Here is a 14802-nt window from a genome sequence, read left to right on the forward strand (position 1 = left end):
TTCTTAAACTTTATATTTTTTCTGATATACTTTTTTTTTTTTTTTTTAACTCGTAGGCTCTGGCTCTACTCTCTCAAACTAAAAATGGAATGTATTTATTTATTTAACTTTATAACTTCCAGACTGGAGACACACGCAGGCCTGACTTGCCACAGAGGTGTGAAGGTCTCAGGTGAAATAGCATCCTCTCAATCCTTCATTAGTCACATCACATCAAACTGATAATTGTCCCCGTGCAGACTTTAAAGAGTATTACACCACGAAAGGAATCTAATTATTTTTCTTTCTATCACATTATCCGTCTATTTAGCCTTATTCACACCCCAGTGATAAACAACGACGTCCTTCGGGAAGGTCGCATTTTGGCACTTGAGGATTTCTTTGAACTTTTTTTTTTTTTCGCCTGAGCTGTGAACCCATAAACCTCCGGAGATCTGCTTCTGTATAAAAACGCTTTGGCTAAAAATCACCGGCGCACAATCTGTCCGTCATTTACCTTTCATGCCACCATCTCCGCGTCTGTAAGACTCGGGGTATTCCTAACATGGAGCTGGATGATGTTACAGATGAACTACTTTCTGAGTGGAAGAGCCATGAAAGCGCTTTTGGAGAAGACCGGGACTCGCTTCTGTCCGCATCGCCAGAGTCATCCATGGACTCCATGTGCTCCTCACCGGAGATGTGCTACTCCAGCGGGAATCAGGAGATCAACGATTTCTCGTTTGGTTTCTCCGGACGTAGGGCTACATCGACAGCGCAGAGGCTGGGCAAACCCAAGATGTCCACCAAGAGACGCATGAAGGCGAGCGAGAGGGAGAAGATGCGGATGAGGAGTCTCGCAGAGGCTCTCCACCACCTCCGCGACTACCTGCCGTCGGACTACAGCAAAAGAGGCCAACCCCTGACCAAAATACAAACCCTTAAATACACTATTGAATACATCAACCAGCTTTCAGGCATCCTGAGCCGCGCGTAACGAAAGCATATGGACCACTTTTACGCGTCAGGTGTAGGCCTCCTCTATTCTGGACATTTGATGGAGTTAGTAGTAATATCGATCATAAGATGTGCAACATCTTTTAGACAACGTGATCATTCAGTTTCATTTCACATGTTCCACTCTTTGTTTTTTGCCCTGCTCTCGGTGTACATATTGTTTTTAGTGGGCACTTGGCATTTATTTTTGTACATGAGACTGCCTTGATTGAAATATGAATTAAATCTTTAAAAAAGAGTTTGCTTTTGTTAAATGTTTGTTTCGCCCATTAGATCTTAGTGGAGGCCTGTCTGAAATACATCTGTTATGATGAAGAATCCTGAAGCTACAGTGTAAACAGAGACCTACGTCAAAGCTTTTCATGGCCTGCTGATACTGTTTTCGGTCTCTTGTATTTTCTTTCTGACAAAACGGAGAACTTACGTAATTGCTTGATAGTTTTCATGTTTATTGTTAAAGCTGGCAAATAAATAGACATAGCCTATAGTCCTTTGTGTTTTGTAGATGTTAACCTATACGATAAAGTCCGATTTATTTATTCTATTTCAAAATAAGATAGGTCTATCAAGCTCTTTTAAACATAAGTAGTGTTAAACAAATACTTTTAATTCACCATTTTCATTCCCTTCATTTGTATAGGGTCCATGTAGGCTAGTAATATTTTGATAAATTGTACCAGAGTTTGCATAAAGCTACATTTATATCTGCACTTCCTTGGCAGATCCAGGTGCAGTTCACCAATAGGCTACATTTTATCATCCCAAGGTAAATTGACGCAATGTGTTGAACTTGTGGCCTAGTTACCCAATGAACCGTCTTCAAGATGAACAGGAGCATTAGAACAGTACGTCAACAATTATACTCCAATCAGAAAGCCAGAATCCTGAACGTAGCTTGACTGAATAGAGAAAATAGCCAATCAGACACCAGCACTCCCCCTGCTTGGCGTCACTTCCCTCGCTGTGTTTTTTTTCCCCCCACAAAGAAATCCCAACCTGGGTTGAATCAACTCAAGTCTGAAGATCCGCCATTTCAAAGCGCGGAGGAGCTAAAAGGCTTGTAGGAAGTTTTGTAAATTTGTATTTTTTTTTAACTAATATATTTCTTATTTTCTTAGCGAGTTATATAACATTTTGAATCTACCTCCCTGGCATCACCAGCTGAAGTAAGTCTGCCCATCTTTTCATTTCACCAAACCTTTGACCGCCACAGAAACGCCCCTTTTAGTCATAACCCAACATTTTAACACAGCCCTGTTCATATGCTTAATTAACGATCATCAAACATTAAATGTTATGTCATGACACCATGCAGAAGCAACTGTTGGACTTAACGCTTGCTTTGCGAGTGTAAGTCCAGGAATTAGACTGGGCCCGTCCTATAAACATCGGACAGCCCACTTGGTGCTAAATAGTATCAAAATGTTTCACGAGTGTTTTGAGATGCATGTGTTGCACGGGGCCTCCTCTGTTCGTTGTGGGTGAGCGTTTTAAGAGCTCACACATCTCCAAACGCCTCTCAGGACACAAATGTTTCCGTGACGTGCGACGTGCCTTTGTCTGTGCAAGCTTCTTTTTTACTTGCAATGAGAGCAGTGTTCCTATCTATCAGATTTCTATATATTTTTTATAAACATATTTAAAGGTTTCCATATCTACATTCAAATGTAATCGAAAATACTACACTACAGCAAAGAAAACCACCACAAGGGTAATTATATATATATATATATATTTTTTAGGCACGTACTAACCAGGTGAGCCTTTTCAAACTGCCAACAAACTATTCATAGTAAACAAACAGCTTACAAAATGTAAACACAAACTAAGCAATTTTGAACAGAATACAAAATTGAAGCGACTCATTCATCAGATGACAAAAGTTTTTTAAATAATCCTATAATTTAAAATGGATTGGACTTCAGGGCATGCTGAAAAGACCAGAATATATAAGTTATGTGCCTGTAGGAGGAGTAGCTAATAATGAGCTCATGAAGACTTGCTCATTTTAAACAACACTTTTTTTGTTTTTCTGCACTTTGGCTCTTTTCACAGGGACTCAACAGTGGTGTTTAATGTTGGAATATCACATTTTATAAAGGGGTAATAGGTAATATGTTCTCCACCCCCCCTCACCCCCAACGTATCCCATCTGTGTTCTTGAGTCTTTGGTCAAAATTGTCAGACACAGTGAAAGAAAAACAGGTCAAAAACAAGTCTTTAATTTGTTTGTCCTTTTGTGAGGTTGCTTCTTAGATGTTTGTAAAGTCATTTAAAAAATGCAGATTACCCACATACAGTATGTGAAATGTCAGCTTCTCGATTGTGCCCACCCTACATTTCCTTAACTTCACCCATATAAAAAAAAGAGAACTCTTTCACTCAGTTTAGCAGATTAACAGACGCATTCATGTTGGAGCGGTGATGTGGGCTGTGGGATTACGAAGAATTCCAACATAATCAGCTTTGATCCGCAGTTGCTAACCCTCAAACTCGACACCTTTTCTCAGTATAAGGCATGCAAACAATCTGTCACACCCAGTGATTGAGAAACGCTGTGAATGCAACACAGGGGTTTCACGTTACACAGATCTGCTGAGCGATAGTTTTAACTGCCATGTGTCACATTATGGAAACAAAATATGTGGGTATTACAAATTCCACATTTCTGAGTAATTTTAGGAAAGCCAGTTATTAACCATTTAACGCATGTGCAGTTATTTTTTTTGTCAGCATAAATGAAACAATCTGTAACACCTGAAAGATAAAAGAGTCAGCAGAAAAGATACATTACTCTGCCTATTAATCTGTATTTTACTGAAAAGGTAAGGGGGTGGATATTATAAAGTAAATATTCAACAACATCTAACAGCAGAGGTATTTATCATAATCTTATTAAAATCAAGTGTTACTCATGTCAAATGAGGTTTTATAGCATAGCAACTGCTCATGAGGGTGTTCCTGCATATTAGATACATCTACCATTTGTTCACATTATGGTTTATTACTCTTTAGCTGCGGGGATGCTGCAGATGATTTCTGCATGGATATATATTTATGAACTGGCAATGTGCCCCAATGTTTTCCTTCTGCAGAGTTTAAATGCTACATTTTGCACATTGTTTGCACATAGAAATTTAGCATTCAATGTTTCTCTCACTGTTTATATAAAAGTTGGAGAATTCATTTTTTTTTTAAATATAAAATACTGATCTACAAATACAATTCTACAATTCACTTAGCAGACACTTTTATCCAAAGCGACGTACATCAGAGAGTAAGTACAACACAAGCAAGGATCTAGAAAAAAAGGAAACAATGTCAGTAAGAGCAAACGATCAGCTTTGAGTCTGATTGGACACACAGGTGCTGACAGGAAGTGACCAGAGGCAGAGCCGTGACAGCAGTTCTTGAGAGCTCTAATCAGTATAGAAACCATCTTATAAGTCGTCGTTATCAAACAAAAACAATCATGACAACCATCATCATCATCAATAATATGGAGACCATCATCATTAAGTTAGTAGGTGTTCATGAAAGAGCTGGGTCTTTAGCTTTTTCTTAAAGGTGCAGGGGGACTCTGCAGATCGAATGGAGTTTGGAAGTTCATTCCACCACCAAATAGGTTGCCATGGTGACATCGTGCTGTATATTAATATGGAACTGCATACTTTCAGATGGATGCAGACACAGAAGAAAAGATGACAGAAACTTTGAAAACTTCCAAAGAGGAATCTGCGACAGCAGTAATGGACAACAAAGCTAGGTGGGTCTTCTGGTTCCTTATAGTCAAGTCCTGCATATATACAGATATGTCGTGTCGTCGTTTTAACTGTATGCAATGTGGAAAGGAGCACTCCTAGACAGCAGTCAGTGAGCGTTCTAGCTAATGTAAACATGTTCAGTCTTTCTCCTTCTTATATCCTTGTCTATATGAGGAAGTCACGCAGAGTTTTGTCAAAAATAGCGCTCTATATTGGTCAGATGTTGCAGTAGAGGATTTCTAGGTTTGACATCAAACTAAACCTCAGATTACGGATGAACAGGATTGAACGTGGACTCCTGACATGGCGGTTTTCCTCACAATTTTTTCCTCTCCCCAGGGGTCGTGGGTTTAGAGGCCGAGGGGGTCGGATGAGTCGAGGCGGCATGCGTGGTGGGCGGGGCTTGATGAAAGGGTTCGGTCCACCTGGACATGAGAGGGGTCGACTGAAACATGGGCCCATGAATGGATTTGCACCCATGAGGTAATGTACATGATGTGAAGTATGATAATAAAACAAACGTTGTTATAGAACATGTTACCCTTCATGTGCTGCATTTACCCTTTTTTTTTTTTTTTTGGATAAGAATGTATTTCCTGCCCGTTGCGTTACAGAGGCATGAGGAGAATGCGACCTTACCCAGACCTTCGAGGACATAGAGGCAGGGTTGGACCAATGGGCATGGGCCCTCCTCCCCCTCCCCCTTTTCCCCCACCACCACCGCCCATGCACCTGAGGAGCCCCTTCCCACCTATGCCCAGGTAACCTCTCAGAAAAAGAGACAGTCAAATTCAGAGACGCCTACAAAAGCCGAACGCACCGTAGAGTAGACACAGTGTATTGAAGACAAAGCCAGATGCCAGATATCGTGGTACAAATGGCCCCCGTTCGGCAAAGCCGTACAGCCTAGATTCTGTGCTGGCATTCCAATCTGTTTCTCAATCGAGGGCCGAGCTGACCGTTATTCCCTGTGGATAACACACTTGCATTGACAAGTAAAATACTGCACTATCCCTTTAACTGAGGTGACTTTCATTTGAACAACTGCTTATGTGTATCTCCACAATGGCTTCGGCTTACTTAAAAACACACAAAAAACCTGTACCGTATGACGTCTACACTGTAGGCACGGACCCCCCCCACCTCCACCTCCAGGTCATCCAGGGTTCAGAGGGCGTCCACCACACCCTCGAGGCCGTGGTATGCCACCCCCCGGGCCTCGACGCTACTTCAACCCCCGCGGCCCGAGAGGGTAAGAGCCGTTTCAGTATTAATATCACGCTTAAGCTTTGCACGTCACAATTCTTGGCACTTTCCTTGCACACTTCTAAGATTCACAGATGGATTAAAAAAAAAAAACAACAACAACAGGTAAGCAGTTTAGACGCGCTTTCACCAGTTTTAGTCCTTTTAAATCTGTAATACAAACACACTAGAAATAGCGAGCCAAAAAAACTGAGGGTTGTGAGGCAGTGTACAGTCCTTCCGGTCCTTTTTCTCCTAAGCCTCTTACTAGCTTAACCTTCTTCACTTTAACAGAGAGAAGACATAATGTAGCTTTTGTCCAAATAGTTTGTCTTAGTACAACAAATGCAGGGAGAAAGATAGTTCATACATAAATAATTATAAAATACATTTATTCCCACCTGTTCTACAGCACATTTGTAAACAGTGCATGGAATATTGAAAATGAGAAAGACATCAATGTATTTGACCATTTAAGGATACGCAGCAGCTGAGAGGGGACAACCTCCCTGACTAGAAAACTTCAGCAGGCTGCTCTCTCAGAGTGCGCCCCCTAATGGCCAGAGCCAAGACATCCAATGTGTGATTTTATCCTTTTACACAGCTACCACAATGGACCGGTGTCTCCTCCGCCTCACCCCCCACCTGGCAGAGGCCAGAGGTGGCCAGGGCCCCCTGGTGGCCGACGCTTTTAACACAGCCTGCCCTAAAAACAATAACAAAGCACTTGTTAATGTAGAAGGGGCCGAAAAGTGGTGCAGTAAATGAAATGCCCCTTAACTATGTGTAAAACAAAGTCTTTGAGTATCTTCATGGCATACTCTGTGGCCAAATGTCTGGTTATTGATTTTGTCTACTGGCAAATGTGAAAATGACAACTGAGGAAAACAGCTTTGTAAAAGGCACCCTGGCATTCTGTTACATTCTGTTAAAGAAATACTGTTGGTGCTGTTGGAACCGTTTGACAATGTTAAGAAAAAGTTTTCCTCTAAAGGGGCAACACTCTTGTCAAAGTTCATTAAATGTTCTGTGTTTTTCTGTTGTTGTTAAGTCACCCTGTAAGCTCTAGCAAATGTTCCCGATCCTTTTTAACAATATAAAATGGGTGACAGTGCTTATATGAAGATGGGCGACATTTAACAAAGGCGTACACAACAGCTCCAAGCACTGCATTTATGGTTTAGCACACCGTGGACCTCCCTTACTTTCCTTTTGTTACATGGAATAGTTATGTTTTTATAACCTCTCAGAGCAGTGCAGCACATACTGTTTAACAACGAAATATTTTTTTCAAGAGAACAGACGATATTCCACCACTCAAGTATTCATGAGTATTTCATTTCTTCTGATTATGTATCGTTAATGTGCAGCTTTTTTAAGTTGAGTATTGCTGTTTGGAACATTCATGTTTGTCTCCAGCAAACGTTTGTGTCATGACAAAAAGGAAAAGGCATTATAAATGAACAGCATAGTAGCTTTTATAAAAGAAAGCCAATTCCATGAGTATTTGCTTCAGTTAAGGATAAGAAATTACTCTTTAATGTGTTACATTTGTTTGAAGTGTTATTCCAAACTTAATTCACTGTAATTAACAGAACTTTTGTGAACCTGTGAATGTGTTTGATGAAATTCGTCAAGACATATGACGTAGTAGTGGAGAGAAAAAATAAAATAAAACGACAACAACAAAAAAAAAAAACTCAACTTCTCTTTTTTTGTTTATTCAGAAAACAAGTCTGAGAGTTGTCATAACCATTTACAGCAAATCTGTAATAAATGAACGAGATTTGCAGTGGCAAAAACTAGAAATGTTCACAGGGGCACGATAACACATGTCACTTCATCTATGAGACGAGTGAAGATCTAAGTCATGTAAAGACCACTGCAAAGATTACCATCTTTATATTGACACCATTGACTGAGAGCGGAGGACCAAGAGCCCCGAATCAATGCAATACTCAGTGGAGCTGAGTCTTATCTGCAGGCTGGACATTAAAAAAAAAGAAAGGATTGAAAAATAGCAGAAGTGTTAATAAAATAAATATCAGTTTCTCAGTTGCATTGCCATCCATCTTGACATAACTTAAAGTGATTGGAGGTCTCCACCAACAGCTTTACTTGAAAATTCAGTGGTAGCATGTCTAAAAGGAGGACATCATCTGCAAAGGATAAAGAAACACTCTGATATGACACTGGACTTTCACATTTTCTTGCTACTTCAGACAAATATCATTAACATCTTAATTTTAGATTTGGATGACTTTAGAGGCTCTGACAAATACGTGTTCTGACATGCATGTTTTTCTATTCCAGTTGATTTTAGTGTGTTTGTTGGATGAAGCAGAGAACAGATTATGTGATACAGGATTTTCTTATTTGCAGTGATTTACAATTACGGCTCCATTTTAGGGGACATTGAATGAAGTGGACACTGATTTAAAAAGAATGCATCTTTTTAGGTTTTACAAGCTTATGAAGGGCTTGACCCTCTCTCTTTTTAGGAATGCACTGATCAAACTTTTTTTTACTTAGTACTGATCCCATTCTAGAGTTTTATTTAAAAAGTCTTCTGATGTGGAACAGCTTTGGTTATTTTTTTTAATGTGTAAGGCAACATGAGGGTGACTTAGATATTGCTATGCTAACAAAAATCTAACTTAAAGAACATACAATAGTAATTACATATGAAGTAAATTAAAAACAAAAAAAACAGAACACAGGTATTGTCGTGTTAAATCACATTTAAGTCACAAACTTGTGTGACGTTAAAACCTTGGACTGCTCTTTCGGCCTTGTGCATGCGGGAATAATTTCTTTGAGCATAATGACAGGCCTGCACTCTGCTGATGCAACAGGAGCATAGAATACAATTGAACAGCTTAGCTGAGGTTTTGCCTCATTCTCCTCAACATCTGATCCATATACTGAAGTCAGTATCAGTTTGGTCCATCACTGCTGTTTTCCTTCTAAGGTTACTGAATATATCGATTTAAAAACAGGTGATGTAGTGCGAAAGCCAGGTCACATAAAGAGTGGAGTGTTTTATGTTCTGCTTGCACAAACAGGGATTTGTCCATTCCTCTGGGTAAAAAAGCACTTAGTTCCCTCAGCCACCAAATCTCTACAGAACACTGAAACATGGCTGCAGGTGTACAGCTGGCCTACATGATACATTGATTCACAGGCAGGTGTTGCCCTCTCTCTCTTCTGTCTGTCTTTCTCCATCTCTTCAGCACCTTCAGTACATTTTGCTGCCTTTTCCGTCTCTGCAGTCCCTTCTTGTTCTGTCCCTTCTTTGGTTGATTGTAACAGACTGACTGTTGTTGTCTCCTGAAGGGGGGCACACAGTACAGTTAACCTCCCAGGCTCCAGGAACCCCGGCTCCCTCCCTCCCATCTCTCCCCTCCTTCACCAGCGGCGTGACACCTGAGGTCCGGCACTTCACTTGAAAAGGTGAGCCTCCTCTTGTGTCTTAAATCCCCTAAACCCCTCCCCTCCCCTGACGCCTGGAGATTCTCTCTTTCAGGTTGGAAGTCACTGAGACACTTGAGGACTATGGGTAAGAGCTCAAGGTACTTTATCTTTTATTATTGGCATCAAACAAGTAAACATAAGGGTAGGGGACGGAGCATGCTGGTGAAGAAAAGATAAATCTCTAACCAGAATTATTGCACTTATAACAAACGTGGATATTTGTACACGTTCAGCAGGAAAGCAGAGGTGTGGAAAATATTTAGGATAGCTAAAGTTCTGTTTTGCTGCTAAGTGCAATTAGTAGTGTTAAATAATAAATCGATGCATTTGTAGTCTGAAGCACTTGGCTGCAAACACTGGACAAAAAGAGAAGAGATTGGTATTAAATATTCAAAATCTCTCACTTGTGTGCCTGAAAGCTTACAGGAATTGTAGCAGTATTAAACTCTAAACTGTTGTTTATTCCACTGGGGGGGGGAGTAGACCAGAACAATTATAATTACAAATACATAATCATGATGTTTTTTTTAATGTAACTCAGCATTTGTTAAAAAAAAACTCTCACAAATTGGATAAAGACCCCATAGAAAATGTTACAAGACACGGATGCAAAAAGATGTCTGTGTTCCAGTGTTAAGATTCTCATGGTATGCTTTTGTGTTGTTATAAAAAAACGGTTGCATAACCTAACTAGGAATGCTAGATGTCAAGCTTTAATAACTGTCAAGTGGACTGAATATTTGTAGGATTTAGATGTTCATATCGACCCAAATGAGGACAAAGAGAGGACGTTAAGTGTCTGTGCTTGTTGTGGAGCTGAATTTCTTGAACCTGCAGTGTACAAATCAAAACCAGAAGAAAATGTAAACCTCTGGATTTCGTTCTATATTAAGTTCATTTCAGTCACAATAAGATGCCTTTAGATTCTTAGATATGAACTGGTTACATAGTCAAGTTTTAATACCATTTGTGGTCTTGATGGGATAGAAAGCTGATGACTCTCATAGTAACTTGTCTTAGATACTGCTTTGTAAAACAAATTATAAAGCAGAAACAGGGGAAGGGGTGGAAGGTGTCAGCGATGATATATATATATATATAAGAGATTTTTACCAGAAAATCTTTGAAAACAACAGGTATGCAAGTATTTGTTTCCAATCATTCAGTCTGACAACATGTGGTTTTCACTGTTGAGCAGTAGATCGTTAAATCATTTTGCCTATGTTTTGTGTTTACAATCTATTCAATAAAAGCAATAAAGACATCTCTTGTGTACTGGTCTTTGTTTTCTTCCTAATAAAACATGATCCCACTGGGGAACAATCCAAAATGACTGTAACCAGGTGGAACAACACATTGTCGAATTTAGTAGAAGAACTTTTGGAAATGACACTCTGACTTAATAATCAAGCAGAAATGTGAATTAATGTCAGTAAATTCAGGATTTATTTTGTGGAAAAAAGTTTACAATATATTTAGATCAACATTGATTTTGTTCACAGTAACAACTGAAAACACAACTGCAAAATAAGAGAACACAGTAACACATAATTATATGTTGAAATAAAGAAATACAACTTCCATAGATTGCCTTTTTATGTTGAGGTCTTTAACTGTGTATTGATAATAATGATAAGATCTATATGACGTTCTGTATGTAAATATCGCCTTTCACATCCAATGTTCACTGACTTGGCCCGTCCTCAGCGGGGTTCTCCTTCCACATGGGTTCCAGGATGTGATCGGGAACCTTCTCCATGGCAGTCTGAGAACATGACAACAATCATTTGTTACATATATTTAAGCCACTTGACTGCACAAGCAGATAAAGCAAAGCTGGGCTGATGTATGACTGACTCTTACCTTTGTCACCTCCATGGCTAAACCTTCAGGGAGGTTCCTCTGGACATATTCAAGGAACACCTGTGCTGTGGAGCCTGTTAAATGAGACAGCTACAAAACAAGAAAACAAACATCTTAGATACATGATTTCAACATTACTAACAATTGTAAAGCTAAATTATAACCAATATGAGTACTTTGTTTTCAAATCAGATTCATGTCTGTTTACATTATGATATTTCCATAAACCCTTAAGAACTGTTTTTTTTGCCATTGAGACCAGAATTGTATTTTTGGGAACATTTTGCCAGAATTAAGATTTTTTTTATTTCAGTTCACTTCGAGACACAAGCTAGAGCCATATATTTTACTACACACAGGAGGTGAGTGTAAAATGGGTGATTCAGAGGGTTTTAAATATGAATGATTTAACACTCTTCTACAACATACTTATAATTGAATGTTTCAGATGCCATACTAGCACAAACAGAAGCTAATAAATTGCAAGAGAGAAAAGTAAAAGGTGTCGATTTGTTGCACTTTTAAATCACAAAGTGCAAATATAAACTGCGGGTAACAAAAACTTGTATGATAATGTGTTGGGCATTTCATGCGTAAAGTAACAAGTCCATGTAGTCTTGATACTTAAATTGAACATGTTTCGTGCATAATATTAAGTAACCACACTTATCACCTCAATGCAGCGATAGTGTGTCCTCATCTCATACTGGACCCTGTGTTTTTTGAAGATGTGAACTGACTTCAGGACTGTAAGCCTCTCCATGTCCTTAGGAGGTTCATAACTGTAGAGAGAAAAAAAAAAGATCACCAAAGTAGTCAGTGATGAAAACTGTTTCATAACATAGTGGCTAAAAGTGCTGCTGTATTGTAAGGCAGCTTGACTCCAATAGTACTCACACTTTGTTGATGTTGATGCCCAGCTCTTTGGCTGCCATCGTGGCAAAGAACTCATAGCTGTCCAACACGGCTTGGTCATGTCCTTTGACCAGTAGTGACACCCTCTGCAACAGTGTGTCTGGCTCCTCCGTCACTGTGATCTGCAAGGAAACAAAAGGAAGCAAATACTTGAATATTAGACTGTTAAAAAGGCACTCTGAGAACAATAAAGAACCCTATGGATAACTCACTAATGAGGGTGCTGATAAAAACACCGTTCCTGTGTGGAAGGAAGAGCTGGATATCACTGGGAGATGAGACCTGCGGAGACACAGCAGTGAATCATTTGTCGCAAATTAACACCCTTTATAAAGAGAAAAAAAAGTTCTGCACAAATTAGTCACATATTGTTATTGGGAACATTTGGAATCATTTCTGCAAGTCAAAATGTTAAACAGATGTGGGCTGAAATGATTATACATTTAATACATTAAGTGACTCCAAGAGTAAGAGAAGTGCACATTTTATTGATAATCCATTTTGTTGTTCAGTCATGTAAGCAAAAATGTAAAACATTCGCTGTATATGGCATCTCGATGGCCTACATGTTGGTGACTTATTCTAAGACAATACTTATATTGTATTGTATATTGTATATGCAAGTATTTTCGAACATGAAAATAAATATTAGTTCTTTAAGTCTCATATGCTTTACAAAAATACATGACATTTTTTGGACCTGATTAATTTCAAAAAAATGTTTACAAATATTTACCATGTGCATTGCTGCTTACACAATCAGTGACAACTTAATTAAGTTAATTTACAGATCCAGTATCAAAAAGGTTGTGGTAATCAAGTGCATTGGTGTTTATTACTGTTATCAGTGAAGAAGAATAAACTGGCCTACCTGATGATGTTACATTTCCTGTGAGCTGAACAAGCGAACACAGCTCTCGGCCCCTGTGAATAAATGTACATTAATACACATTTAAGAAATGACATTTACTGTCCTAACATCGTGCTACAACAGCCTACAGTCATCCAAAAGTGTTATTTCCTTATCAGTACGTTGCATTTCTCATAACTTAAACTGTCACTACTTTGGCAAATCGTTTGTAGAAGTTGTACAACATAAAACATAATGAGAGTTACCTTACCAAATGTGAGAAACCACTAAATATCCTTGCCAAAGAACACAATTCTCGCCTGAAAGACACGGAGGCCGCCATGTTTTTGGGGACAGTGGAACTCAAGGAAAATTGTAAGTCCAGTGCTGCCCTCATGTGTACTGGAGGTTAAACAACTACTGCACTTCATCTTCCACCTACTAGAAGACCATATCACAGAAAGAGCTTTATCAATTTCATAATATTAAACAGATTTTTTGAGAATATTTATGCACTTTTAGAATAGAATAGAATAGAATAGATGTTTATTGCCATTTGCACAGGTACAGGACAGTACATGTACATTGGAATTCTTGTGCGTTTCTCCCTGAGTCAGCTTCTACAAAAAAAGTTAAAATTATACATAAAATAGAATAGCATTATAAGAAAAAAAAGAGTAGAAAAGTACAACAAAAAGTAAAAGTAAAAATAAACAAGTTCTAGTAACAGCTAAGTGATTTAAAATAAACTGTACAGAAGTTATACACTGTATTAAAGCAAAGATATAATACAAAAAAATAACAAAGGGGAACACTGAACAATGATATGAAAATATAAATATGTTTTCTTGTCTCTAACTTTCTACATCTCTTATTGCACCTGAGGTTATTGCACACATATTTTTCACATTATATAATTGCACTGTTTTTTTTGTTTTTAAGGTTAATAAATAATAATAATAAATAAAACTTTTATATCATATCAAACAATGATGGCAAAATAACTTACACAGTGTCATTTTTTTTTTTTGCTTGAAATTAAATCTATTTTACGTTTTAATAAATAAATCCCAATATTTAAAAAAAAATAGGGGATTATTTTTGTGTTAATTGACAACCTTTACTTTGCTGCATTACTACCCTTTTTTGGATTACACATATTTACTTTGAAGCAGCTTTACACCGAGGACCGTACTTACTAGTATTTATTTAGAGATGTCTTAATGCCACGGACTTATGCAGGACGAGATCTGACAGAAGTATAAATAAATAAATGTGGAAATAAATGTGGAAATAAATACATGTATAAATAAATAAATGTGGAAATAAATAAATTTAGAAATAAATTTAGGACATTTAATTATGTATGTCCCATTTATTTACCAGTTTTTATTTATTTATTCACGCATTTAATTATTTATTTATTCATTCTTTCATTTATTTATTTATTTATACTTCTGTCAGATCTCGTCCTCCTTATGATTGTTTATAACAGTATTATTATTATTTACATGCTGTTGGTTACTCGCATACTTACATCTGGATAGTAAAGCACTGGATGCCAGACCTGTGGTAACAAGTCACTGTTTGCAGTACGACACTGAAAGACCACCACAGCCTTTGTTCCTTATTCACAAGAAGTTAAAAACGTCATTTTTATTGATGTGAACTGAGGTAATTTAATTGGTCTGAATC

At 38.2% G+C, this 14802-nt stretch overlaps 3 protein-coding genes across 5 annotated transcripts; 2 read left to right on the top strand and 1 right to left on the bottom strand.

The window, feature by feature from the left end:
- Positions 1-327: 327 nt before the first annotated feature.
- On the top strand, positions 328-1201 carry msgn1 (mesogenin 1). Its single transcript, XM_061051974.1, has one exon. The coding sequence runs from the start codon at positions 545-547 to the stop codon at positions 974-976; it is 432 nt and encodes a 143-aa protein (XP_060907957.1). The 5' UTR covers positions 328-544; the 3' UTR covers positions 977-1201.
- A 783-nt stretch (positions 1202-1984) lies between these two features.
- si:ch211-51e12.7 (uncharacterized protein LOC336335 homolog) lies at positions 1985-10743 on the top strand. Of its 3 annotated transcripts, XM_061051996.1 has the most exons (7): positions 1985-2162; positions 4674-4762; positions 5100-5243; positions 5375-5521; positions 5887-6012; positions 9342-9458; positions 9532-10743. In XM_061051996.1, the coding sequence occupies exons 2-6, from the start codon at positions 4674-4676 to the stop codon at positions 9433-9435; spliced, it is 600 nt and encodes a 199-aa protein (XP_060907979.1). In that variant the 5' UTR covers positions 1985-2162; the 3' UTR covers positions 9436-9458; positions 9532-10743. The 3 variants fall into 3 exon arrangements, with proteins under 3 accessions (XP_060907979.1, XP_060907980.1, XP_060907978.1); XM_061051997.1 differs by having other exon boundaries at positions 6610-10743; XM_061051995.1 differs by having other exon boundaries at positions 9342-10743.
- Positions 10744-10902: 159 nt separating this feature from the next.
- mrps10 (mitochondrial ribosomal protein S10) lies at positions 10903-13508 on the bottom strand. Its single transcript, XM_061051994.1, has 7 exons — positions 13379-13508; positions 13129-13181; positions 12470-12539; positions 12240-12379; positions 12016-12124; positions 11343-11432; positions 10903-11244 (listed from the first exon to the last, which is right to left on the bottom strand). Exons 1-7 carry the CDS (start codon positions 13502-13504, stop codon positions 11164-11166), a joined length of 669 nt encoding a protein of 222 aa, XP_060907977.1. The 5' UTR covers positions 13505-13508; the 3' UTR covers positions 10903-11163.
- Between the last annotated feature and the right edge of the window lie 1294 nt (positions 13509-14802).

The sequence above is a fragment of the Labrus mixtus genome, chromosome 12, assembly GCF_963584025.1.
Source record: "Labrus mixtus chromosome 12, fLabMix1.1, whole genome shotgun sequence".
NCBI lineage: Eukaryota > Metazoa > Chordata > Actinopteri > Labriformes > Labridae > Labrus > Labrus mixtus.

Bases quoted from the DNA above. Each gene is read 5' to 3' on its own strand.
- msgn1 (XM_061051974.1), top strand. From the start codon at position 545: ATGGAGCTGGATGATGTTACAGATGAACTACTTTCTGAGTGGAAGAGC.
- si:ch211-51e12.7 (XM_061051995.1), top strand. From the start codon at position 4,674: ATGGATGCAGACACAGAAGAAAAGATGACAGAAACTTTGAAAACTTCC. The intron at 4,763-5,099 runs GTGGGTCTTCTG...TCCTCTCCCCAG, and splicing joins GTAATGGACAACAAAGCTAG to GGGTCGTGGGTTTAGAGGCC. The intron at 5,522-5,886 runs GTAACCTCTCAG...TCTACACTGTAG, and splicing joins CCCTTCCCACCTATGCCCAG to GCACGGACCCCCCCCACCTC.
- mrps10 (XM_061051994.1), bottom strand. From the start codon at position 13,504: ATGAGGGCAGCACTGGACTTACAATTTTCCTTGAGTTCCACTGTCCCC. The intron at 12,540-13,128 runs GTAGGCCAGTTT...GTGTCTCCGCAG, and splicing joins AGGAAATGTAACATCATCAG to GTCTCATCTCCCAGTGATAT. The intron at 12,125-12,239 runs GTGAGTACTATT...TTCTCTCTACAG, and splicing joins GGCATCAACATCAACAAAGT to TTATGAACCTCCTAAGGACA.